Source organism: Calidris pugnax, unplaced genomic scaffold, assembly GCF_001431845.1.
Source record: "Calidris pugnax isolate Ruff unplaced genomic scaffold, ASM143184v1 scaffold13, whole genome shotgun sequence".
Lineage (NCBI taxonomy): Eukaryota > Metazoa > Chordata > Aves > Charadriiformes > Scolopacidae > Calidris > Calidris pugnax.
This window is the reverse complement of record NW_015090810.1, coordinates 8,433,201-8,459,251: the sequence shown is the minus strand read 5'-3', so window position 1 is coordinate 8,459,251 and position 26,051 is coordinate 8,433,201. Positions and strand designations below refer to the sequence as shown.

Here is a 26,051-nt window from a genome sequence, read left to right as displayed (position 1 = left end):
ATATGTGTTTGAAATTCATACAGTTATTGTTTATTTTAAAGCAATAGCACCAGCTGTAATGCTCATCATAAAGGATGACATAGCATAACAGTCATACTAAGGCAAAACTGTGATGATTTAATTAAAACTAGATTAAGCCAGTGTTGAAAGAAGTGCCAAGTTGTTCTGGTAGCACAAAAGATGAGTCCATTATTTTATTCTAGAGTGTGAACAGCAAGCAGTGTATCACAGCGAGGGTATCTAGCATCTTCAAGTTGTCCCTGCTCTGTGGCACTCACAAAGCATCACAGTCGGTTCTGTTGCCTCTAGAAGTACATGTTCAGAGGTAGGAAATGTAATAAAACTCATTTGAGGCTGATTGTGTCATACGCAGTTAACCATATATTATCATTTTCTCTGACCCAGGAGCAAGAAGGGAGATTGTTTTCTCTGTTCAGTGAGAGCCAAATCAAACTGGAAAAAAGATAACAATTTGGTGTGAGGACAGTGAGAGCAGGGAGATACTTTCATTTCTTGAAAGACTCATGCTTGTTTGTCTCTTCTTGTCCAACAGAATAATTAAATCAATGCACACTTTAATGTAATTGTGCTATAGTACTCATCAGTGTATTTTAAAGGGCGTACTGGTAAATCTTTATATACTGCCATGAATAAAAAATACCTTTCTAATGAAAATAAAATACCTTTTGTGCTCAAAAAACCAAAAGAAAGTGTCATCCTTGTGTTAATGTGTTTTTTTTTTTTTTTTTTTTGGCATGCATCATAAAATAATCAGAACTGGGGAGCTGTGAAAGAAGGCTTGAAGAACAGCCAGATACAAGACTTTCTGTATTCAGTGGATAAATTTGTGGGTACTTTGTCATCATCAAGACAGAATATAGAAGATAAAATTCAGCTCACAAAAGTGGATATTGATATTTATCTCAGCAACTTACAGAACCCATCTGACTACATAACTGCAGGTGAGTAATTTCTACCACAAAGCAAACACAATGATGCTGTTTATAAAATAAATGTTATGTCATTAGAAAAATTTACCTTTAAGAAATAATTCATCTTCCTTGAGCTATATAATTTTTTCTGCCTTCTCTTTCCAGGTTTCTGACTGTGTAATCATAAGGTCATCAATCATTTGCCTGTCCTTTAATTCATAGGTCTTAAAAGATTAAGTAGTTCCTTGTCACATCATGTACACACTGGCTTGGTTCTCTGAATTTGCTGGCCAAGTACTTGCCGAGTGACACCAACTACTAGTGTGTAAACTCTTTGCTTTCTTTGATACTGGGGAAATCTTATCCAATATTAAGTCTGGCTCTGAGGGTCTAAAATCTAAAAGATGTGCTGACTTAAAAATGATAGGGGTTTTTTGTGATTGTTAATAGCAGTGTCCTTTACATGATGCTTTTAATGTGGAATAGGCTGTAATGGCAGAAAGAGAGAAATCACAGAATTACCATGGTTGGAAGGGACCTCTGAGATCATCGAGTCCAACCTCAAAAAAACCAAACAAAACCCAAACCAAATACAGGCAGAAAAATGCATACATCGTAGCTAGTGTATTTCCTGAACCTCTGAAACATGATTCTCCCAAAACCACATTGCTGTATTTTTTTTTTCCTTATGAACTAACTGTATTTTTAACTGTTTCTATTGTAAAGGATATGCAGTAGTAACAGGGTAAGTGGATATAAGCTGTATGTGTACGCATCTTCTTGCTATAGTCTTAATTTTTTCCTGGATTTGGTTGGTGACTTGAATATACCCAGTTTACACAGAGTCTCAGCTTAGATTTGCAGATAACATTTCATTTCTGTAGTTAAAAATCTGCATTTATTTCTTCATACTTACAAAACTGTCCTATTCTGTGATTTTGAAGGCAGTAACACAGAGGTAATTGAGAAGCTTGAAGAAGCAGTAATGATTTGGATCAAACAGATCAAGCAAGTTTTAGTGGAGAGTGAACAAATGAGAAGAGAAGCTGATGACATTGGTCCATCGGCAGAGCTGGAATACTGGAAATCAAGAATGTCATCATTTAACAGGTTAAATTCCTGCATTATTTCTCACAGAGTCAAAAAAAAACTTTTTAAAAATAAATCTAAACTTTTATTCTAAAAAGATATTCAAATGTGTTTCTTTCTTCAAAGCCTTTTAGATGAGATCAAGAGTTCAAGAGTAAAGAAAATTATAAGTATTCTTCAGGCAGCGAGATCAAAGACGTTAAAGCAGTGGAAGGAGCTGGTAATTACTATGCTTTAATAAAAGTTTCAAATTAATACAGTACTGTATTTGTAATGCACACAGAATTGAGCACACAGTGATAAAAATAGTTTTGAGTGTTTATGCTGTTTTTATGCTGTGGTTTATTAATTTGTTTGTTGAAATGTTTAGCATGGAAGATTCTGAAGTTAAACAGGTAACTCAAAAATAAGTCAGTGCTCCTGTAATGTGTCTCTCATTAACATAGTGGGTGGAACGGTTGTGCAAAAGTAAAGCAATGCAGCAATACAACATCTGTCTCCCTCCAGCTGTACCCTGTGGTGGTCAACTGTAGAGATGCCTGAAATTTTATCATATTGCTTGTAGGATTATTGACAGCTGGCTTTTTTAGCATAACTGCTACTTCAGATAAGTGGATATCTGTAATGTAAACTTCCCAGTCAAAAATGTAGGCAGTCCATAAAATTAGCTGCAAGCAATGTATAGGCAGTCAGACCCCCAGCACCCTGGTATATTTCAAGGGTCTTGTCTAAGTTCTGTAGAATTGCTAATTTAAAAAATAGTTGTACCATGCTAAAACCATTCTAAACCATTGTAAAATGTAGGTTGGATTATCAACCCCATGCTGTTGTATTTCCATCATGAAGGAAGAAACTCTGTGGGTCTGACTGAGGAGTTACTCTAAATCATGTCCAAAATGTTGATGATTGGCAGGTAGAGCTTACCAATTCTTGCATGTAACAGCAGTTATTTCTTAAGTGAAGAAGAAATGACTTGGAGAGAACTTCTGTCAAAAGATGTTTGCAGGATGGAATCATAGTCTTGTGGTAGCATGCACAGTACAAATGCAAGAAAAGTTTCAGCAAATTTTAACAGTATGAATTCTGTTTCCCTTCAGGATGGTAATATAACAGTTGCTGCCAATGAAGCTAAAGACAACGTGAAATATTTATATACATTGGATAAATTTTTTGGTCCACTTGCCAAAGCTTCACCTGTAAGTAGTACTCTAAAAGCACATAATGTGACATTCAGAAAAGAAAGGAAAGGCTTTTGCTGCTGAAATAAGGATATTTCTTCTTTACTTAATGATTAGTGGACAACCTAAGTCTTTTGGAATTAGTGAGTTGAGTTTACAGATTTTGAATAAGCCAGAGATAATGCTACCTTTTGTGTAGGAGGCAGTTGTCCTTCCAGAAGATAATTGAAGGACATGGGAAAAATAAGCAAAAGTTTTTCTAAAGGTGATATCGAGCCAAATTGTCTTTGTGAGATTGGGCTTCACGTATGGCACCTGTCCTGTCTCCATGCTTCCAGTAGCGGTTACTCACAATTGTTTTAAGGCAAATATCATAACATGATCCTAAGCCTTCAGTTGAGCTGAAATTATTGTTTTTCTTATTTTACAGTTTAAGGCTGTTTCTCTTCCAGGTGGCACATATTTACTTTCATCCTGGTTCAAATGATAAAACTTACTGTTATAACTGTGTGGGTCCCAGATTTCATTATTTAAGTGCCAGGATGAATTTTGAAGATTTAAGCAAAGCTGTCTAAGTTTACATGGTTCGGAAGATTTACACATAATCCAGCTGCTTACAAATTTTCTAAATATTCAAAGCTTGAACTCATGTGAATCCCTTGTGCCATTTTACATTGTTTTTTTTCTGCAAAATATTCACTGCTCTGCCATATTGAACTTGACTTTTAGATACCACACTTTTTTTTAATCCTTTTCTAGACTAGTCACTGTCTCTTGTTCTAGATTTTCAGTATATCTGGCTTGCATGCATTTCTGTGGAGTCTTTCTGTGGGACAGAAAATGCTATAGTTCAGTATTCTCATATTGTGGCCTTGCGTTCCCTTTCTGGGTTTCTCTTCTGTAGAGATCTAGGTAAAATAAGCAAAGGCCAACTTTCTTCTTGTCCTTCCTACAGCAACCCAACTCTTCTGTAGCAGTGTATGACAACTGTTCTTCAGGTATCATATTCCTTTGCAAAGCAGACTACAGCACCTTCATATACTGGATGCCAAGGCCAAAAAGAGTACAGTCTTTGTTTTAGCTCTGGAAAATCCCACTCTGGAAGAAGACCTATTCATTTATTCATTACCCATTCTCCATTTTTTTCTCTTGGTCGTAGTATGTTAAGTCCCTGCAAATGAATTGGGTGGTCCAGTTTATAATGTGATGTCTACGAGAACTATGTGTTACAATCAAAAAGATGTTTATTCCCTGAGAAACATATTCCCAGAGCTGTCACATTGTCTTTTGTGTTAATTTTTAGGAAATGCAAATTGCTGACTTTCCCATTTTTTCCTGTTGTAGGTAACAATGATGGAACATGTACCCAGTTTAATGAATACTGTCTGTATGATCTACTGTACATCACCATACTACAACACATCAGAGTGCATGACATCTCTTCTTCTTAAAATCACTAATCAAATGATTAACACGTGCAAGACATATCTATGTGAAGGTGTTTCAAAAATCTGGGATCTGGACAGGTGATAGAATTTTAATAATTTTCATCTTCTTTTGTTAACACTAGAAGTAAAATTGTAGATTAGTCATCAAGATTATTAAAAGCCTAGGAAGAAGACATACTATAAGAACAAGTCAATTACTTTCATGCAAAAGAGAAGGGGGAAACCACAGAGAGGGGTTAAGATGAGCATGACATCTAAAGTTATCAACTGGAAAAGTATGGATTGGAATAGTCTCTTGAGAGTGTAATTGGAGCAAGATTATGGTTACTGAGGTGAGAAGGAAAAAGTATTACAAGCTTCATCAAGACATAGACAGTTAGGGTGTCTGTGCTTAAATTCCAGGCCAGTCAAAGGTGACACTAAGGGAACAAGCTAGGAGATGTAAAAACAAATCTAACAAGTAATTTGGATTCCTCCTGTATTTTGGAGTGGCTAAAGGAAAGTTTCCAGAATTTACCTGTGATCAGTTAATTATTGGCTGTGTTTATTCTATAGAATGATTCTAAAGAATTAATGTTAAAAAAAGTAGAATATTTTAGTTTATTCTCACTGAATTTATTTTTGAGACATTCTTCTCATTTACTTACTTGCTGCTGCTGTCCCTGCAAAAGTTTCTCTCTCTCTGGTAGTGGTTTCAATCTATAAAGTTTGATTATCATTTTAATTTCCAATGATCTCTTTGAAAGAAGAAAGACAAAGCCAAAGTGGAGCAACAGTCTTGGGTAAATGGCTTATGGCTTATTTCCATGCCTTATGTCTTTCATGTATATTAGTACCTCAGGGTTAAGGAACAACTGTGTATAAGATGTAACTATCTGTGGCCTTAGGAGCCAAGATCTTCCCGGTGTGTCTTTTTAAAGAAAAAAAGACTTTCCTCATGCTTACTGTAGTCCGGAAAAATACATCTCTTCTCTTGTCTGCTTGGAAAAAGAAGAAACAAATGAAGGAAAACCCATCAGCCATACTGAGTTTACAGAAGATGAGAAATGGCCAAATTGCAGGCGTTCAGTAGCCAGGGTTTACCTGGTGTAAGTTTTTTCCAACTATGCTGCGAAAGTTTTGATTTGATGACAAGAAAACATAATTAAAAATATGCAATCTAGGTAACAAATTTAAACAAAAACTTTTAGGGTTTCATATTTTGAATGTTTTTCAGGTAATGTATAGTTTTGTGTTCTTATTTTGTGAAGTTGCATATCTGACTGAAATGTTCTATGTTTATTTATACTCCTTTGAAGAACTCCTAAGGATGATTTTATATCTTCTATGCTTTCTTCCTCAGGCAAGAATTGCAAAGGAGGATACAACAATGCATTTCCCTCAAAGAACAGTACCAAACATCCTTTCAGAGAATTAAGGAGGAGCTAAAGGAAAATCAAAGTGACAGGCAATTTGATTTCAGGTAAATAATTCACTCTAACATTGAACCGTATTCATTTATACAATTTATGAATGAGATATAATTCTATCTGCTGGCTAAGAGAAAATAGTAAATTAAATAGTATACTAAATACTAAATTAAATGGTAAAAACCCTGAATACTAAAAAATGCTAAATGCTCAATAAAAATATAGTATTTATTATAATCAGAACATGACCTTGCAGAGGTTTTTTTTTTAATTCAGGAACATACCAGTGACAGGTTTTTGCCAGTCACTTGTTGACTTTGCAGATGTCCAAGGAGACTTTAGGGAATTTATGGATGTCTTAATTTAATATATCTGTTTATGTATGCTCTGAAACCCCAACAAATTTGAATCCTGAATATAAGTGAAAAAATTCCAGGGGAATGTAGTCAGTCTGGGGATGGGTTGCCTATCCCAATGCCAAGGTAAGTTTTACCCATATTGGTATTTAAAGCATGAGGCATTTCTTAGTACGTTTGTATTTTAATCTCTCCTGCAAATGTATTATTTAAAAAAGTAACTCCTGTGAAATGTGGTAAAGGCTTTTAATTGACATATATAAGGATTAAGCATTTTCTGATTTATATCCATTACTTTAAAATGCTTTTAACTTGATTTATAAGTCTTACAGCACAGAATTTTTAAGTGAAACTTCGTAACAGTTCTGGTAGAATATATGTGGGTTAAATAGAAAAAATCCATTACAAATAGATTTGCATAATAATCTGTTGCTTTTTTATTGTTAGTGAAAACTATATATTTGGAAAATTTGATACATTCTGTAAACGTTTGGAGAAGATTTCAGATATGAGCAATGTTATGGAAAGTCTTTTAGAACTCCAGCGTATAAAAATAGAAGGTATCGAAGACATCAGTACTCATTACCAGAGCATTGCTACAAACACCAAATCCAAGCAGTATGATGTTCTGGATCACAGGAAAAAAGAGGTATATACATTCAGCGCTTGTCTGACAATCACTCCCTTAATTCTATGCTTTTCACTGGAGTTATACAGAGAAGATTAAATTTTATAACAATGCATGTGGTATTTTGCTGTAATAATAATACTTTCATATCTTTTAATAGAATTGGAAAATGTTTAGGTAAATTTAGTTTTTACTTCAAATGTTTTTGTTAATTTTTGATAAATTAGGTTTTGTGCAATTGGAAATGCTCCAAACAACTTTTCCTAAGCCTGCTGGTTCTGAGATGCATATGTTTTGAACTGCAGACTGAAAACTAATTCATGCAGGTCAATGCGTTAAATATAGTTTATCTGGTTGCAAGAGTTACTCAGAAAATACTTAGTGCAATAGTAAAGGCAGTATTATAGCAAGGGTAGTAAAGGCACTTCGATCAACCTTTTAGAGGGAAAGTGAATGATATCACCCCCAGCACTGAGCATGGTGGTAGAAACTGAAGTTGCTTTTCAGGTACTTCAGACTCATGTTTTCATACATCTTCTACATGCTGGAATTGAGCTGCCTTTTTTTGAGCTGTAGCCTGCTTGCTACATATAACCTAGCACTTCCGATTTTCTGTTTGCTGTGCTTAGAATGTAAATGGCTTTGTTACTGTTGTTGTCTCTGTTCTCTTTAATTCAGTGCTGAACACATGTACAGGGCAGATAAAGCAAATTCCCCAAAAACTTCAGGGAAAGAATTTTGGATGAAATGAAAGCAGCACTATCGATATTTATTCTTTTTTTACCTTTTTCTAGTTTGAGAAAGATTACCTTGAATTTAAGAACCAAATTGCAGCATTGTACGAGTCCATACAAGAATTTGTGGATTCCTGGTTTCAGAAGACTCTAACTGTAAGTAATCTTACAAATGGAAACCCCTTTTTATGGCGCTCAGAAAGGCTGAGCACCCACAGCTCCTACTGGACTCCTTTGTTACTGCCAGCGTTCTGTATTGTGGTGGTGGCTGCCTGAGATAGTGTAGGAGGACATCAAGTCTATTACAGGTGTTCTAAAAGTCACCTGCAGAAGTGCTGGAAGATAACGTTCCTTGTTATTTGGTGCCAGTTTTATGTGCCAGTTTTACGTTTCATCTTTCCTTACCAATTTTACAGCCCTATTATTTTGAAGTTTATTTTCTTTCTTCATCCTGGTGTTCCCCATGGTTTCTGTTTCATTTCTAAGTTATTCCTGTTGGACTGGCAGGAGTTTCTGCCATCTCTTACCTTAATGTCATTACTGTTCATTGGTTCAGGCCCTGATCATGATATAAGATGTTAATGAAGCATAAGTAAAGGTGTAGGTGTTCTATCACAACTGCTTGCAGAAAAAAAGAGTGATGATTTGAGAGTCAGAAAAAAAATAAGTATTCTGCTATACTGTAATGGTAGCAGTCTCTTCGTTCATACAATGGTAGATATATTGTATATGGGGCAAAATACAGAAGTAAAATTCACTAACTTGTCAGGATGGACTTTTCTGTATTTCTTAGAAAACAACTTACAATCTTACATAACATGTTATAAATTAAAAATAACAGTTCATAAGCAACAGCTTTCTGAACTATTAAAATTTTCTGTAGTAAATTCTCCATCTTCCTTTTTAGACTGAACAGATGCTGGGACTTCTGACAAAGCTTGAACAAATAGGAGAAAATCATATTGATCTTAATGAGAAGTATACTGTTGTCCTTCAGCAATACAGCCAAGACTTAGAGTTTGTTCGAAAACTCTACCAGACGGAAAAAGAAAATCCACCTATACCACGTAATATGCCACCAGTAAGAATAAAATAAATGAGAGAGAAAAAAGACTGTGCTTCTTGACTGTTTTTAAATTAATGGAAATATAACCTCATGTCTTCTGTGTTTTAGGTAACGGGGAAGATTATGTGGGCTCAGCAGTTATACAGAAAAATCGACCGTCCAATGACATTCCTTAAAAAGAAAACCATACTTTTGAAGGTTGGAAATTAGCAGAGGAGAATTTATGCTAAGCTTTCAAGCCTGTTATTAACAGACACATGATTTATTTTTATACTCCTCCATTTTCTAGCATTTGTATTCAAGCTCATGCAACAGGTGTTAGTGTTTGCTCCAGGATTTGAATTCTTTTTTGCAGCTTTATTATTCTGCAACTTAGGACAGTTACTTCCCTTGAGACACTAAGCTGATCTCTTAGGCTGGTCCCTTCTGGGGCTTGGCTCATGCTAATCCTGATAGCAGCGCTGCTGTCCGTGTACCTAAGCTTGGAGCCTTCTGTCTGCTGTGCTCTGTAATGAGGAGGACTGGGATATTTAACTTCAAACACTAGCCACGCTTCATGAAAGAATGTAATTTTTATAGCTTTCCCAATGGGACATCAGTGCCCTGTACAGATCATAGCATAGTCTTTGTTTACGGGCCAGACTGGGAAGAAAATCAGGAAAAGAGTTATGTTGTTTAGAGCAGTTAAATACTTCTTAATAGTTAAATTCCTAAATATATTTTTATGTTTCTGTGTCTTAACTTATTTCTAAAATAGCATAACTAAAGCTCTCTATTCGTTTTGTTTTCCTAGTGCCTAGTGGAATACATTTCTTCCATGTTGTTAGACTCATTACATTCCTGTTTGCCTAGGAAATGAAAATGTAACATGCCGGTTTCCCTTGCAAGCATCTAGAAAATATCTGTAATACAAACCTATAATTTTTTTTTTTTTTTGTGGTTGGACTCGATGATCTCTGAGGTCCCTTCCAACCACTACGATTCTGTGATTCTGTGATTAAATGGTGTTTGCTTTTTTCTTTTTGTTTCCCTTGAATTGCAGACACTGGAAATGAAAAAGGTTGTTAAGAGCTACAATGAAATGGCTGCAGTTCTTTTGGAATTTGAACTTATTTATCATAGAGCTTGGTTAATAAAAACCTATAATTTTTTTTTTTTTTTGTGGTTGGACTCGATGATCTCTGAGGTCCCTTCCAACCACTACGATTCTGTGATTCTGTGATTAAATGGTGTTTGCTTTTTTCTTTTTGTTTCCCTTGAATTGCAGACACTGGAAATGAAAAAGGTTGTTAAGAGCTACAATGAAATGGCTGCAGTTCTTTTGGAATTTGAACTTATTTATCATAGAGCTTGGTGCATGTTTGCTGACCAGGCTAGAAATGCTCTGTGTGCTTCTTTACTTGTCAGGCACCCAGAAACCAAGGTAAACATGATTTATGCTTTCTATTGCTGTTGCATTGTTTAGTATTACATATGCTGCTTGAATCGTATTACGGAGTACAGCACTAAAATAATCTTAATAGGGTTAAAGAAGTGAACTATTTGAATTGATACTTTTTTTTTTCCTTTTTGTGTATATTTATGGTATTTATGGTAGAGACTTCATCATGTTTCTTCTTTGTAAGGTTCCTGCCTCATTAAGGGCATAAAAGAGGCAGAATCAAGCAAATACATATCTATTATTTACTTATTTACATCTTTTTAGATATTGTTTCAGGTTTTATTTTCTATGTTAACCAAAAATTTTCCTCAAGGAAGGAATTTTTAATTAGATCATGGTCTTTTCTGTAGTGATCAACATCACTGTGTTGCGTATATATCAATCATTCATTAATTTGCTTTCAGAACTGCTTGCTGAGACAGAAAATCTTACCATTCTTACTTCACAGATTGTTTTTCTGCTGTAGTGCAGAGAAATGATGGTTAAAATTTGACAGTTTTTGAACTCACGATTCCATAATGGGCAACTAGAACCTATTTTTCAAAATTATTTAGCATCTTAATAGCATTTAGTGCTCTGAAAAGCGTACAGAGATCAACCTTCCCAGCATTTCTCCCTAGTTTACTGATGGAGAAACTGAGATGAAAGGCAAATTAGTTTCCATAGACTGTAGCTGCAGAACTAGAATTAAACTTAGGAAGTCACAGGAGCCAAGTGGTTAGGGAACAGTGAAGGAGTCACAGGAAATGGAAATCAATGCAAGATATTGGTTGATTGATACTTTAAAAAATTCAGATATTTGTAGAGGACAATGAAGATCTGCTCAGAAACATAGGTATCCATTTTAAAAATCTTCTCTACTCATCTATATCTTGTAATATGTTCAGGTTAAATGTAACCACCAAACTACTGCCTTATTTTCTATTTCTTCTTTTTCCCCCCTGTACTGCTACATGAAGGAATTACTTGTAAACTTGGACCCAGTGGTCCTGGAAGTACTTTATGAAACAAAATACCTGAAAAAAATGCATTTTGAAGTTCCAGATGTTGTCTTTGGCTTGTGTGCAGATGAAGAACAGATTAAAAGACATCAAATGGAGTGAGTGAACACTTTTTGGATTTGATTCTCATCTGCAAATGAGAATCCCTAGCTTTGAGTCTCTTGCATATGCTTTTGATTTATTACAGTTTTTCGCTTTGATGGGGTTTAATTGAAATTTAATTGCTTTCCCCTGCATTTCCATAGTAATGTTGGTAACAAACAGTTGTTCCTATTTCCACAAATATCTCATTACTAGAAAACGCCTACATGCTTTTGTTTTGTTGTTGCAACAGCTGCTCTTAGGTACTGCTAAGGTGTCTATGTACTATAACATAGGCATAAATATTACAGTTAATATCAAAAGCTCTTTTCTGTTAGGAAAACAGGGTGAAAATTACTACTCAATTAAGGCATATCCCAAACATTTGTATAGTTAATACATCACCTAAGTTATAATTTGTTCTTTTGTGTTGAATATCTGAGGTAACTTTTGTTAATTTTAAGTAATTTCTTTCTGCTTCTTGTAACAGTCCAATTTTGTGCTGGAAGAGTTCTTTTCATTCTCAGGGATGCTGATTATTAATTCTCTAACTGTTGTGGTTTAACTCCAACTGGCAGCTAGAACAACGCAGCCGCTTGCTCCCTTCTTCCAGTCGTGATGGGGGAGAGAATCGGAAGAGTAAAAGCGAGGAAAAACTTGTGATAAAGTTGAGATAAAGACAGTTTAGTAAGTAAAGCAAAAGCCGCACACACAAGCAAAGCAAAACAAGGAATTCATTCCCTGCTTCCCATCGGCAGGAAGGTGTTCAGCCATCTCCAGGAAAGCAGGGCTCTGGCACGCATAATGATTCCTTGGGAAGACAAACGCCATCACTCTGAACGTTCCCCTCTTCCTTCTTCTTCCCCAGCTTTATATACTGAGCATGATGTCACATGGTATGGCAGATCCCTTTGGTCAGTTGGGGTCAGCTGTCTGGGCTGTGTCTCCTCCCAACTTCTTGTGCCCTCATAGCCTACTTGCTGGTGGGGTGGTGTGAGAAGCAGAAAAGCCCTTGATTGCTTGGCAGCAACCAAACCCACCAGTGTGCTGTCACACTATTCCCATCCCAAATCCAAAACATAGCACTAGAGCAGCTGCTGGTGAGAAAGTTAACTCTATCCCAACTGAGACCACGACACTAACAAGGATGATAGGTCTTTAAAAAGTAATCATTTCTGAGGAGTATTCTTTAGGTACATTTTAAATAGAAGTGAAAAAATGGGAACAAAGTTCAAAGAATTTCGTAAACACTTGAATTAAATCACTCTTTCCTTATTCTATCGTTAAAACTTTGTCTTTCACTCTTACAATACCATGGTTTTCATTAATTAGCTGTGGGTTGTTTTAGGACAACCTAATCTGAAATTTCTCATGTGCAAGGCAACCTCTGTGTGCTACAGTCCTCTAAAAAGCAACTGCCCCGACCTTTGTCATCCAAGAGAAACAAAAAGTACACAAAATGTTTGCAATAAAAAAGTAATCCAAACTTACTTTCTACTCTAAAAAAGACTTCACACTGATTCCCCAGGCAAAGGAGGAGTATTCAGAGACTGTAGATTTTTGCTTAAGGAACACTGGGAAATGGTTTATCTCTCTGTATGGTTTGTAACAATGATGTTTAAAGTCATGGTTTTAATCTGGCACAGAACACAGCTGTTACTTTTTTTGCAGCAGCTCTTGAAAGGAACTCATTATGTATCTGACTTCTGAGTTGCATTTGCTTCTAATTCTTGTTTCTGCAGCTTCGTTATGTAGCTTCATTTTCAGAGAACTATATTGGTAAGTCTTGATTCAGAATTTGGCCTCTTTTTCTTAGGGATTTGGTGTGCTGAGTGGTTTGGATCTCACTTTTCTTATAAGCAGTGTCATTTCATGCTACATCTTGCAAGACAGGAAGAAGGGAACAGAAATATCACGTTTTTAATTTCCTGGGGATTTTTACAGTAATTAATTTTCCTTGGAAGGAAGATTCTCTAAATCAATCACCGTTACTTTACTGGAGGTCCTTATTTCCCCAGTCTGGTTCTGCTCTTAGTGGGGAGAAAGAGGCTTAGTTTTATCTACGAAGGGCTGGGAAGAGCTCTTATTTTTAACAGGGGGTCAAAACTTGCAAATTGTATTAACAGAAAATGTGTCCAAACTTCCGTATGTTTCAAATCTCTGAATTAAGCCCATTCTTAATGTGATCATGTCTTGCAGACTCCAGAATCTCTTGATCAATTACAAAGAGTATCTGAATAGGATTCCTGTTATGCTTAAACCACTGATGAAACCATTCATAGGACAAGTTGAGGATGCCCTTACTCCAGGCCTGATGCATCTGTCATGGACTTCTTTGAACATCAATAAATGTATGTAGTAGGAGAAGAAGTGGTGAACTGTTGATGCTGTTAGGTGGTACTGGCCAGATATTTCCTTGTCAGTTTTAGGAAGAGCACTTCATTTGTAGGAGGGAAAAACATGACAGGTCCCTCTCTCCTGATTATGGAAGTAAGTCAGTCAGACATGAGTGAGGTGAAAATGGTGGCCTGCTCTAAACTGTGGTGATCAAGTTAGGGCTGTTTGACAGCTGTCTTTGAACAGCCCTTGTTAAGTCATTTGCTTCACCAGGCATACCCTTTTTCCCTTCCGGTGATGCCCCTTTACCACTCTTACATGGCAAGATAAACAGGAGCAGAGGCAGCCTAAATCTGAACCTGAAATTGGGGCATGGGTTTGTGCAGCTGTTCATTTGTGACTGTGCCATGTGGCTCTAAGTGCTTAAGGCAGGCCTGGCCACTTTTTAGCTTTGCTTGACCTTTGCCTGACCAGACCACAAAAAACAATGGCAAGTCTTTTTTCATGTTTGTTTTTGTAGCTCTAAAATGAATTCTTGTGTTTGGTTTGCATAGTTTAGTAACACATCATAAGGAAGGTCTTTACAACATTTTTTCATTTAGATACTCTCTTGCACTATGTTAAGTATCTGAATAACTATAATTCAGGTTTTTATTGTTCTTTGGATCAGTATTTGCCCTGGTGGAAATTGGCCTTTTTTACAGTGTAGAGGTTCTGCAGCAAGGGTATCTGGGCTACCTCCTGTTTTCTGCTGCTGCAACTGGAATGGAATCACCCCTGGAAAGGAATACATTTCTTGAGTGTATGCATCATACCTTTTTGAGGATGTGCAATGTCTGGCACGCGCAGAATGTGTGTTGGACACTTACAAATGAGCCGTTGGTTCAGTGTATACAAAATAACTCTGACCTGCCAGTGATGTGTTGAGCTCACTATGCATGAGCTTAATGTCTTAAGTGCCATATTTCCGTATAATATGTAGAAGTATGGAGCTCCATGGTTGCCTTTTAGACTTAGAGTCAGGAGAAAAGGTGAAAAAATGGATTTAGGACTACCTAATTTATATGTTAAAAAAAAAAAAAAGCTCAGGAATTGTTTGGATTATCTGTCCATTTTAGTCAATAAAAAAAGACAAGCTCTATTATTAATTTCCTAATAGGAATAAACGATGTTTTCCACTTAAAACATCAGCAGTTGGACACCATTGTCACACTGCTGTGACTTAGTTATCGTAGTGATTTCTTTCTACATACAGTAAGAAAGAGAGTTAGTGTCTGGTAATAGCAAATACAAAGGTGTCAGGTGACATTTCTTTCTTTTTTGCAACGTAAGTATGAAGGACAGGGAAAGAATTTATCCACTGTATTCACAAACAGTTGTTTTTACCTAGTTTAATAAACACATACCTCTTTCCAAAGCAAGTTAGGTCATATGCATCAAAGAAGAAATCTAGTGGTTTAATCAGTATGTAATCTTGGCTGGAGGAATTTTTTCCATTAAATTGATAAGTCAATTACAATGATATAAGTACTTGATTTCCCTGTGGATTTATGTAAAAGGGCCAAAATAATTTTTGGTTGGTTGTATTCTTTCTGTTTTCCGCTGTGTACATTACATTGTTCTTTAATATACAAAAGAAGAGATATTTTGAAGGCTATTGTACTATTTATTATAAAATGGTTTCATTTTATAATAGTAGATTATACTACCAAAGTAAAGTAAGTCCAACATGTTTTGGTTCCAGGCCTTCATTGCATATTTCACTGCCATTAAATCCTCATTTTATTGTAATACCATGTGTGTTGGGAGGGAGGAGGGGCAGGTGATGAGATTTAAGGGGTCTGTATTTTGCATGATTTGTTTTCATTTTATTTTCCTTGCTTAGACATCGAGAAAGTTTATAGTACCCTGAGGGAGCTGGACCGTGTAGTCAAAGAAGCAGCAGATACCCTGGAATGCAGAATTGAAAGAATTCTGGAGGATATGGCGAACACCGCTCTGATAACTTTGCCAGAAGATGAACCTATAGATGTGCTTTCTTTCCTGGAACAGACAGAAAGGCTTGCTATCGCTACCGCTCACAAACTGTCTCAGTAGGTTTATTCACTGCATAGATTTGAAGGCCATATTTGGGAGGGATTATTTAGGTATAACTTTTTTATGCACAGGGAGTTTACTTTTAAAATTTTATTTTAACAGAGTACTCGTCTAAAGCAAAATGCTAGTCTTAGGATGCAGGGAGAAACTCCCAAGTGTCTTGAATGCAGCAGATGTAAAATTGCATCTGCAGTGTTTAGCATTTTGTATTCTTTTTCTATATTATTCTAGTCAGTAGCAGGAAAAATGAAGATGGGTAAGACTTGAAATCTCATCCCCTTGTTAATTGCTTGATTCTAATGCTAGTTTAAGACTTCCTGTTCTCCTGGTGTTGCAAACTGCATGTACAGTTCTTCACAGTGCAGTGGGAATGGGGATTTGTGCCTCGAAAGTAGCAAAGAGTACTCTTTATGTTTTGGTGACTGTGAGGTTGTTTTTGTAGACAGAGTCAGCAAGTGGAATGCTCTGTGTATGAACTGGTAGATACTCTTAAGCACAGGCTGAAAGCAGATGCTGAGAGAACTCTGGAGGTAAGACCCCTACAGTGTAAAAGGTAACCTTTTATAACATAGATACTTTATATTTTATTTACATAATGGATAATATCGTTGTTTTCCTAAGAATTTACCTTTAACTCTTCAGGATTCATATGCCTGTACACATCTTGACAAGAAGCAGAAAACACGCTGCCAGGAATGCCTGTCTTGCGGTTACTATAATTTTATAGGACAGCTTTGTCAGAAGAATACTGACTCTTTGGTCAGATGTGAGTCTGTCTTTTTTTGATATGTTTAATTTTTTAATATAATTTTAAGATTTTTCCCCAAGCTTATTGTGGTAAAAAATATAACCTCACTTAAATTTTATATTTATTTTATTTAGGCGTGAAGATTTCTTTAGAGTCCTTAAGACATCGATTGCGTGTTGTTAACTCTAGATATCAGGTGACCAAGTTTGTGGAGACACAGAGGGTTCCTTTGTTCAAATCTGAAATTCAACTGGCTATTCCAAACGTTGTCTTGAGACCAAGTCTTGAAGATATTCAGGTAATAAAATAATTGCACATCTTAGTCATTTGTGGTAAAACGTTTGTGAATTACTTTTTTAAAAACAACATGTGCAAGTTTAATCTGGTATAAGAACTAAAAGGAAGGGGAAAAAAAGATTAAAAGTCACTTGATTTCATGACATCATTGGGTGCATCATGAAGCCACCGATGAGGTTTGTTATGCAGGCCAGCAGAAGCAACTGTTTTACTAAAAGCTCAGTAACTCATGTTCACAACCCTCTACTTAGAGGTAAACATTTCAAAGTGAATGCAAAAATAAAAATTAATGCCATTGATACAGCCTAATTTGACTTCCTGGACTCCTTAAATTCTTTCAGAGTATAAAATGATGTTATCAGTTTAAAATAGCATTCATACATCAGCATTCTGCAGTAGTGAATTGTAAAGAAAAATATTACCAGCCTGAAGCCCTAAACTGTGGAAAAATTTGAACACTTGTTTAAATTTATACTAATTCAGCAAAATCCTTATACATATATTTACAGTCTCCTATGATGTCTGAAATTATTAAAAAAAAAATTGGTTGTTTATGCTGTTGATTTATGGACTTTTCATTTTGCATTGTCACTGTCAAAATTAGAAGTTGAATTCTTTCTCTGATTTCACTTGCATCCTTCATAGTGTTGTCAGTAAGAAATCAGACCACAAAGTGTAATTTAAAAATACCATAGATAGAAGAAGTTATATAATAACTTCTGTATAGCTGCCTGTAGAGATTATAGACTATACCATCACAAATTCAGACAAATGTATTCAGGTGTTCTGATATAAATGTGAAAACTATTATTATTAGTAATGAATAACTGTGTTGATAACCAGTTTAAGGGGAAATTGTACTGTAATTAAGTTATGATCCCCAGTGATTCATGGTTACTGTTCAGAAAGGTCTCATGTTCTTGTTTGAAAAGCACAGGTTTTTTATGGAGTACTTTTTCCCCTTAGAAAATGTATTTTGAGTGATCTTATTTCATGCTTTTTAAGAATATTTCCTGTAAAGATAGAGGTCTACTTTTGCCATTTTGGTATTGTTTGGAGGATCCCTTTTTTCTTTTTTTTACCCTGTCTTGTTTGTCATAATTTCTCTGTGTGCTCAAGATGAATGTTTTGCTGTTTTCAGAGTGCTGTAAACAAAGCAGTAAATATGATATTATCAATAGCCAAAGATATCCCCTTGTGGAAATTTGCTTACTTGCATCATAAACAGCAGCAGGTAAGTATTTTATTTTAAACTTAAAAAAAAATAGTATTTTGGTTAACATTTCTTAATCTCATAAGAGTATGTTCTGTACCAGTACTCTGATTTGTAATCTGCTGGATCTTCCTGTTAAGTGAAAGCTGAGGTTTTAATCTCTATACCAAGTAATTGAACGTAAGAGCAATAATTCATAAACCTTATCTTTGGTGGTTTTTAATATTAAAATCAAAAGTTGCTTTAATAAAAATATTTTTAAAATACTGTTCAAGTATGATGATATTGTAGAGAGTATTATGCACGTGTACTACTAGCTGAGCATAGATTATTATCAGTCTTCCCAGGCAAGAAGTTTATTCCATGTTAAACTTACAGGCTGCATACAGCACCTGTAATGCTACAGTAATGCTACAGTAAATACAATATAAATATTTTAACTGGCATTAAAATGAGCACTAAAACCTTGGGAAGGTCTGAGATAGATAGAAACCAAAATTTGTTGAAGCAGAGAAATGCACAGTAATGGTTTTCAAATAGCCTTAATTCTCTCCTCTGGTAATGAAATACAGATCTGTGCAGACCTGTGCTGCAAAGTGTCTTTCTAAATATATTTTCGTGTTCCGTCAATCTGACATGAAAAACAGATCCGCTCATTTCAGTGAAGAAACCCATTCAAATCCTGAAAAAAAAAACACAAAGAAAACCAACTAAAGTAGGAGAAAGCAGCTTGAATTCAATTTCCTTAAGCAGAATTGTTTGCTTATTTCCAAGCAGCCAGCCCTACACTGCCCCAAAAATGAGTATGAAATGTAATTCTACACTAAAGAAACCAGGAAACAGCACAGCTGAATTTGTATATGATGGGTATTTTACAGATGTCATTCAGACATCATTGATTAATATAGGGCTCCACATGGCATTTTTTTATAAGATCGGCTAATTTTATCTAACATTAGAAGTATAATTAGCTCTAATTAAACTATTAAATCTAACATTAGAACTATAGTTCTGTAAAAATGCAAGCTAGGAATACGAGTCTCCTTGTGGATGCTTTCTCTGCACTTTCTGTTTAATCTTAGAAGTACTTACTGTGTGTACATTGTTAGGCATACCATAATGTAAAAAATTAAATAAAACTAGCAGACATATGTTTTTTCTTGTTTAATTTATGCCAGATTGAACAAGCTGCTATAGAGCTGGGTGATGAGAGTAAACTCACCAGGATGGTGACACTGAAACCTTTAGACAAGCAGATCATGGAGCATAAGGATGTAAACAAAGTGGTGATCCAACTAAATACAATTATTCTAGCTCTTAAAACTGAAGCATCGGATCTTCTGAACAGCTTTTCTGAGTTTTCGGGCATCTGGAACAAGGTTAAATACATATTTAATAAAATACATTGCTATATTGTGAAATCTTCTAAATAAACTGTTTTAGGTTGCATTAGGAGACTGTGCTCAATAGGAAATATTAATTACATGGTATACCCATATATACCTGGGTTCAGCCTGGAGAAGAGAAGGCTCCGAGGAGACCTTATAGCGGCCTTTCAATATCTGAAGGGTGCCTATAGAAGAGCTGGAGAAGGACTCTTTGACAGGAAGGTTAATGATAGGACAAGGGGAAACGGTTTTAAATTGGAAGAAAAAAGATTCAGATTAGATATCAGGAAGAAATTTTTTACTATGAGGGTTGCCCATGGGAACAGGTTGCCCAGGGAAGTTGTGGATGCCCCATCCCTGGAAGTGTTCAAGGCCAGGCTGGATGTGGCCTTGAGCAACCTGCTCTAGTGGGAGGTGTCCCTGCCCATGGCAGGGAGGGTGAAACTAGATGATCTTTGAGGTCCCTTCCAACCCAAACCATTCTATGATTCTATGATTCTATGATACCCATAATACCCATAATAATTCCTCTGTCTATTCTTGTGTTGACCAGCAGTTGTCATTCTTTACCAATTAAACCATCTGAGGAAGAAAGCGGAAGAAAAAAAATGTTGGAGCATAAACAAGCTTATGCTCTCATATGCTTTTGCAACTTTCTCACAGCATCTTTTCTGCACAGGTTAGCAAAAGTTAGCAAAATCTACGAGAAATTGCAGGCTACAAAACTGCTCCTGAATATTAAATTGACTGCTTCCTTTTTCAGCATCCACTGCTGAAAGCAGCTTTTCTATTTCTTCACAAAAATGATAAACTAAATCTAAGAAATCTTTCCAGTAATAAGGATTCCAAAGCAGAAGAGAATCTGGGCTGATAGAGTTGTATTCATTAGGAAGTGGGTCCAGTCACATAAAGAGTAAAGATCTGTGGAGTGTTCTGGCAAGAGATATTTTATGAAATGAAACCTTACGTTCATTCTGACTTGTGAAATTCAGCTCTGTGTGGACGGACAGCTACTGGTCTTACCTATTAAAAGTGTTTTAGGCTGAGAAACAAGCAATTGAAACAAGAGTAATCTTATCATTGTAACTGCTCACTATTTTTAATTTCCCCTTCCTAAACCACCTCAGAAATGACTACATTCCCACTCTAACTCTTTTGCAGTTAGAGTTCAGGCTAAGACAGGGAATTTTCACCACTTCATGGCTTCTGGAATTCCAATTCTTCTTGCTTATTTACCTTAGTTTTTGGAGATATTGTTTGAGCTAACCACGTATTGATCCTATGTCATTTTACCCAGACAAGACACAATCAGAATGGATGATGAAGTAGCATGATAATGTTTCCTTTTTACTAAAATCTTCTAAAATTAATCTTAATATCTTTAATTAGTCTCCTCCTTAACCTTAAAATTCCTTAGGAGTTGGCACTGTTTCCTCCGTCTTTATAATTTCTTTGGGATCACTGGCAACTCATTATTGGCTAGAGGAGCTGTAATAACTTCTCAGAAACTTCACAGTGAAGGCTGTAGATGAATGTCACTGAGCCAGATGAAGATCATTTTTCTGTAATTGAACTGAGAATCTAACACATTTATTGAGCTGGTGACACTGAAGTTCTCACCTCTGCAGAGACTGGCCTACCTTTTGAAAAGGAAGGATGCTCAGTGCTCTGTTCCCTTTAAACAAGGTTCAACGAGCTAAATGCTCTCTCTTCCCTTCGATCCATCCTTCCCTGCCAAAATGTTTGTGTTCCAAACGTCCAGGCCATCTTTAGCTAGAAACTGCAGTTAATTAACATTGTTTCAGAAAGAGTGAAGGTGGCTGAGTACAATGGCTACCATTTAAATATCTGTTAGAGGATGTAAACTGCTTTTGGGGGTTTGCAGACAGAAGGGAGACTGGGAAGGAAATATTTCCAACAAAGTTTTAGCAGCTGCATTGTAAATTTCACAGTAATATTTGGATAGATAAGGGATATCCTGGTCTGTGTCAGTTTTAGAGTCATGGATAGATTTCAGGTCCTTTAAAGAGTACTGTACCAAGAGTAAGAGTCAGGAAAAGCAGTTCAAGTGCAATAATTTGATCTTAATGCTTATATCTTAAGCTCTTCTAGAGAGGGATCATTTGTGTTTGCACTGTACATCAGGCAGCTGGGTCCTCCATAGGTTATTGTAATACCAATGTGAAATAATAATTAAAATAAACTTCTTTTATGTAGGATCCAGAGGAAAAAGTGAAGGAATTTATAGATACTAAACCAACAATGGCTGAATTCCAAACTCAAATCAGACACTTTTCTGTAAGTATTAGGTCTTTAATAAAAATGAACTGTTCAGAGAAATTGTAGTGTAATTAAAAGCTTATTGTTTGTGTTTGTCTTAGCAATTAGAAATGCAAATCAGAGAACTGCCAAATCACTGTGTACTGGAATCAGTGGATATTGCAACAGAGTCATTGAAAATAGCCTTAATTCAGGAATGCCGCTCAAGACAAAGAACATTTGGATTAGCTTTGAATAAAAAGTCTGCCACAGACATGGATGAAATTTATTCATTCATTGAAAATGTTAGCAAGAGATTAAGCAGACCTATCCATGACCTTGATGATGTACGGGGAGCAATGGAAGCCCTAAAGGAAATTCGAGAGAATGAGATTAAAATTGACATGACAGTTGGACCTATAGAAGAATCTTATTCTGTGCTTCATAAATACAATCTGCTCTTTCAAGATGGAAATACAGAAAGAGTTGATGGATTGGCTTATGCCTGGAAGAACTTAAACGCACAGGTATCATAGCTGTATTAGTTCTCAAATCATGTATATAGCAAAATTATTGTCAGCCTTTTAAATATTGAAATGCTAGAACAAAACTATTTTTTTTAAAAAGCTGTGATTTTTTTCCTACTTCTTTTATTTTCCTCTTTGTCTGCATGTAGGCATTGCAGGTTGAGGACTTGCTACTGAAGGTACAGCCAGCCATGAAAACAGATTTGCTGAGTGGTGTTCAAAAATTCCAGATGGATACTGCAGAATTTTACAAAGATTATGATGAAAAGTAGGTGACCTGTAGAACAATAGAATTATGCTTCATTAGTGATTGTTAAAAAATGATATATCTAAAGGGCTTCAAAAAATAAACACAGTACAGCCTCAATATATATATGATAGCTGACCAAAAAGCCTGTTTACAGAATAAGATGGGCAGATACTCTGTCACAGATTCATTCCCTTAATTTCAATGCTGGAGTCAATGAAATTCCAGAAGAGTTAGTAGGTTGGGGGAAAAAAATAAAATTCTCAATCCATGTCCAAATATAAAGTTATTTGGGGGTTCTAAACCCAACAAAGCACTTAAGCAGATATTTAATATTAAGTATATAAGTAGTGCCTTGGATGTAAGTGGAGATTCCAGTTCTGGGTGATTCTAAGTTCACTGAGTCTTACTCGGTCTTACTTCTAAGCTTATTTTGGCTTATTTAAGTTTGAATTGTGGGGTATGTGTGCTTCGTTGGACACTTCTACATTAGCAATGGAGGAAGAAAGACCGGAATTTGGATTCCTGTGATCTGTTATGGTTCTAGGACAATACATGCAAAGTATGTGCTTTTTGGCAATGAAGTTCACATCAGCAGCTGACCCTAGGCGTGCACTGTGCACCTGTAGCCCACAGGCAGTGTGAAGCAGCTTTATGTACCCCCTCCGCAGGTTGCTTTGCTGGTATGAACAGAATTCAGTGCTTGCATAGAGCACATACTCCTGGAGGGCCTTGGAGAATATATACCCTTCTCCCAGGGCAGATGCTTTTGCATTGGTGTTATAAACAGCATGGTCCAAATGGTAACCGGGTGTTTGGCTTCCACCTTGGCTTCACCAGGAGTGAAACCTCTTGAAGGCACACTAGCAGGGCTCTTGAAGCTACTTGAATTCTCGAAGCACTCCAGCTGTAGACACAAGGTAAATTTGCACCTTAAAGCAACCTGCTAGAGCACCAAGTTGCCAATGTAGCCTGTAGTTCTCCTCCTGGAGTTTTGCAGAGGAATTAATGGAAACACCCTCTGACTGCTACCAGTTGCAGGGACCCTAAAAGCATGCCTGGCCTCAGGGCCCACTTAGAGCTAGTGCATCTGAGGACTTCCCCCTTCCTTTGGTGGCAGAGCGGGTTTTGTTTCAAGGACTACTTGACATGTAATATTGGGACACTGAATATACTTTGCATTTTCTCTTTTAGTGTCTTTTGTGAAAATTTCTAGAAAAAATGTTAAAGAATATTAAATACTGTTCCGGTAGCAAAGTCTGGGTTCTGTTATACTTCTTTGTGAAGCCTGTATGGTTGATAGTTGCACTGAATTTGTGTTGTTTTTTACAGGGGCCCCAATGAGGACAATATTCTTCCCCATGAAGCAAGTGACAGATTACAGATCTTTCAAGCCAAATTTGATGAACTGTGGAGGAAGTATATTTCTCTTTCTGGTGGGGAAGAATTATTTGGTCTTCCTATCACAGGTAGTTTCTCAGGGGATATAGATACCTGGTCCTAGACTGTTAAATTTTTCTTGTAGGTCCTGCTCAATGCATTCAGTGATGGATTAATTGTAAAAAATGTCCTTGCAGTAAATTATTATCGTCTTTCCTATGAAAAGCAACTGTGTGAAAATGGCGCTCAGTCTGCATATACATAGACAACAGGTGGAAAAATATCATGTTGTTCCCTGTATCTCAGGATGCAGCTGCTTAGCTCTCTTGCTTTTTCTGTTCGGTGCTAAGTGCATCTCCTGACTGTATTCTTCCGTGTCCAAATTTGGGAAACATGTTGCCCAAGTACTCGAGTTGTCCCTGCTCCAGATATATAATGAATTCCCTTGGCCTGTGCAACTGATCTGTAATATCCTTATGTCTGCTACTCAGACACACTTCAAGTGTGGCAGGCTGGGGTGTGAATTAAAGGTACAGCAGAATGCATGAGAAGCACTTCAATTTGTACAGACTAAATTCAGTATATTTTCCTGTCTGAAGATAAATGCAATAATCATGATGTATTTAACTAAGAATTCCCAAAGGTGAGAGAAACTAAACAAAACATTTCTGTTAAGGAGGTGCATTTAAAATACTTTTATTGTGTAACATATTCTATATTTTTATTTTGAAAGCACACCCCTCATCCCCGACCTCTGCTTCTTCAGTAAATAATGCAAATTGAGATAGGGGATATTTTAGTTCTTGCCTAAAACTATAGTGTGTTCCTTTGCCATTTCAGCTACTTTTTCAACAGTAACACCCTCACTTACAAAATTACATCTACCATTGCAGAAGAATATTTATTAAAAAATGAGCAATGTAAACAACTATTGGGCATCAAAACCTGATGTTCTTGCATAGTGTAACTAGGAATGTTTGTCTTACTAGTCACTGTGTAAGAGACTGCAAGTCCGATTTCATACAATTATTAAATACCAATTTTAAAAATACATAGATTTTTATGTTCAAGAATACAATTGTACCTAATTAACATTCATAAATTTCTTATTTTAAAATTTGAAACAGAGTATCCTGAGCTGCACAAAATTAAACGTGAGCTTTCATTGCTTCAGAAACTTTACGGTCTTTATAATTCAGTTACTGCTAGTATCAATGGATATAATGAAATACTTTGGAATGACTTAAATATTGAAAAAATTAACAATGAACTTCTGGATTTTCAAAACAAGTAAGTTATTGTTTGTTGAATTGCATACAATTTTTATTTCTCGCCTCTCTGTGTTAATTAGCTTGTGAAAATTGCTCTGAGAGGGCAAAAATCTGTTGGTTTCTTTCAAGCTCAGGCTTGCTCAAGTGCTCGGCACAGCTGCAGTAGTTGCCAACTGTGGTGCCGGTGCGTGACCTTACTTAGCTCACTCTCTGAGTCACTTTAGGTTGTAGCTCACTCTCTGAGTCACAGTAGGTTGTAGCTTATTTAATTAATAAGGTACATAAACCTGTGGCAAGGTGGTTGTAAGTATAAATAATCTTCAGAGCTGATGTTCATATATTACTTTCTCATTTAGTGTATAGCCAATGTGATGTCTGTGATGTTAGACAGAATTTTGATGTCCATGTCTACTTCAGCACATTCGTATGGATAGAAATTGTTACTAAAACAAGGGTAGGTAGCCACATTAAATTCCGAGGTGTTATTTGTGAGGTTTGAGAGGAAGAATGTTTTCCACAGTACATGCAAAATAACTGTTAGGTGAAACCATGCTTTGCTGACGTCAGAGGAATTTTTCTATAGTGCTGGTAAAGATGCACCTTTGTTTTTTCAACAGTTGTGGCTGGACCTGCAATACTGCCCTGACCCAGCTTGTTGTTTCTGTCAGAGGCAGGGGCTCATGAACCAACAGTATTTGGATTGTTTCCCCTTTGCCAGCTTTCTTTGAATTCTGATTCCTGGCACTGGAGTATGGACAGAATTGCTAGAGAAGGGGAATATTGTTACATGCAGAAATGGAGAGTCTATATGCAGATCTTAAGTATTCTGTGCATCCATTCCTTCAGAGTAGTTACCTCTACCAGTCTATGTTTTACTCTTAATGGGAATTACAGAACATACATTAGAACCAAATTACATGCAAA

The 26,051-nt window shown here is 36.2% G+C and overlaps 1 protein-coding gene across 1 annotated transcript in view; it reads left to right on the top strand.

Moving 5' to 3' along the window:
- Window positions 1–26,051, top strand: part of LOC106885937 (dynein heavy chain 5, axonemal-like) — a 154,100-nt gene that overhangs the window by 6,923 nt on the left and 121,126 nt on the right. The window contains exons 5-28 of the mRNA XM_014938461.1: window positions 776–962; window positions 1,877–2,042; window positions 2,148–2,241; window positions 3,119–3,217; window positions 4,544–4,725; window positions 5,990–6,109; window positions 6,860–7,061; window positions 7,835–7,930; window positions 8,682–8,855; window positions 8,949–9,038; window positions 10,108–10,263; window positions 11,241–11,380; window positions 13,563–13,714; window positions 15,586–15,793; window positions 16,240–16,327; window positions 16,440–16,563; window positions 16,680–16,843; window positions 17,984–18,076; window positions 19,234–19,434; window positions 21,661–21,741; window positions 21,825–22,229; window positions 22,379–22,497; window positions 23,809–23,945; window positions 24,984–25,146. Of these exons, the coding sequence (XP_014793947.1) occupies window positions 776–962; window positions 1,877–2,042; window positions 2,148–2,241; window positions 3,119–3,217; window positions 4,544–4,725; window positions 5,990–6,109; window positions 6,860–7,061; window positions 7,835–7,930; window positions 8,682–8,855; window positions 8,949–9,038; window positions 10,108–10,263; window positions 11,241–11,380; window positions 13,563–13,714; window positions 15,586–15,793; window positions 16,240–16,327; window positions 16,440–16,563; window positions 16,680–16,843; window positions 17,984–18,076; window positions 19,234–19,434; window positions 21,661–21,741; window positions 21,825–22,229; window positions 22,379–22,497; window positions 23,809–23,945; window positions 24,984–25,146 (3,641 nt within the window). The remainder of the gene's footprint in view (window positions 1–775; window positions 963–1,876; window positions 2,043–2,147; window positions 2,242–3,118; window positions 3,218–4,543; window positions 4,726–5,989; window positions 6,110–6,859; window positions 7,062–7,834; window positions 7,931–8,681; window positions 8,856–8,948; window positions 9,039–10,107; window positions 10,264–11,240; window positions 11,381–13,562; window positions 13,715–15,585; window positions 15,794–16,239; window positions 16,328–16,439; window positions 16,564–16,679; window positions 16,844–17,983; window positions 18,077–19,233; window positions 19,435–21,660; window positions 21,742–21,824; window positions 22,230–22,378; window positions 22,498–23,808; window positions 23,946–24,983; window positions 25,147–26,051) is intronic.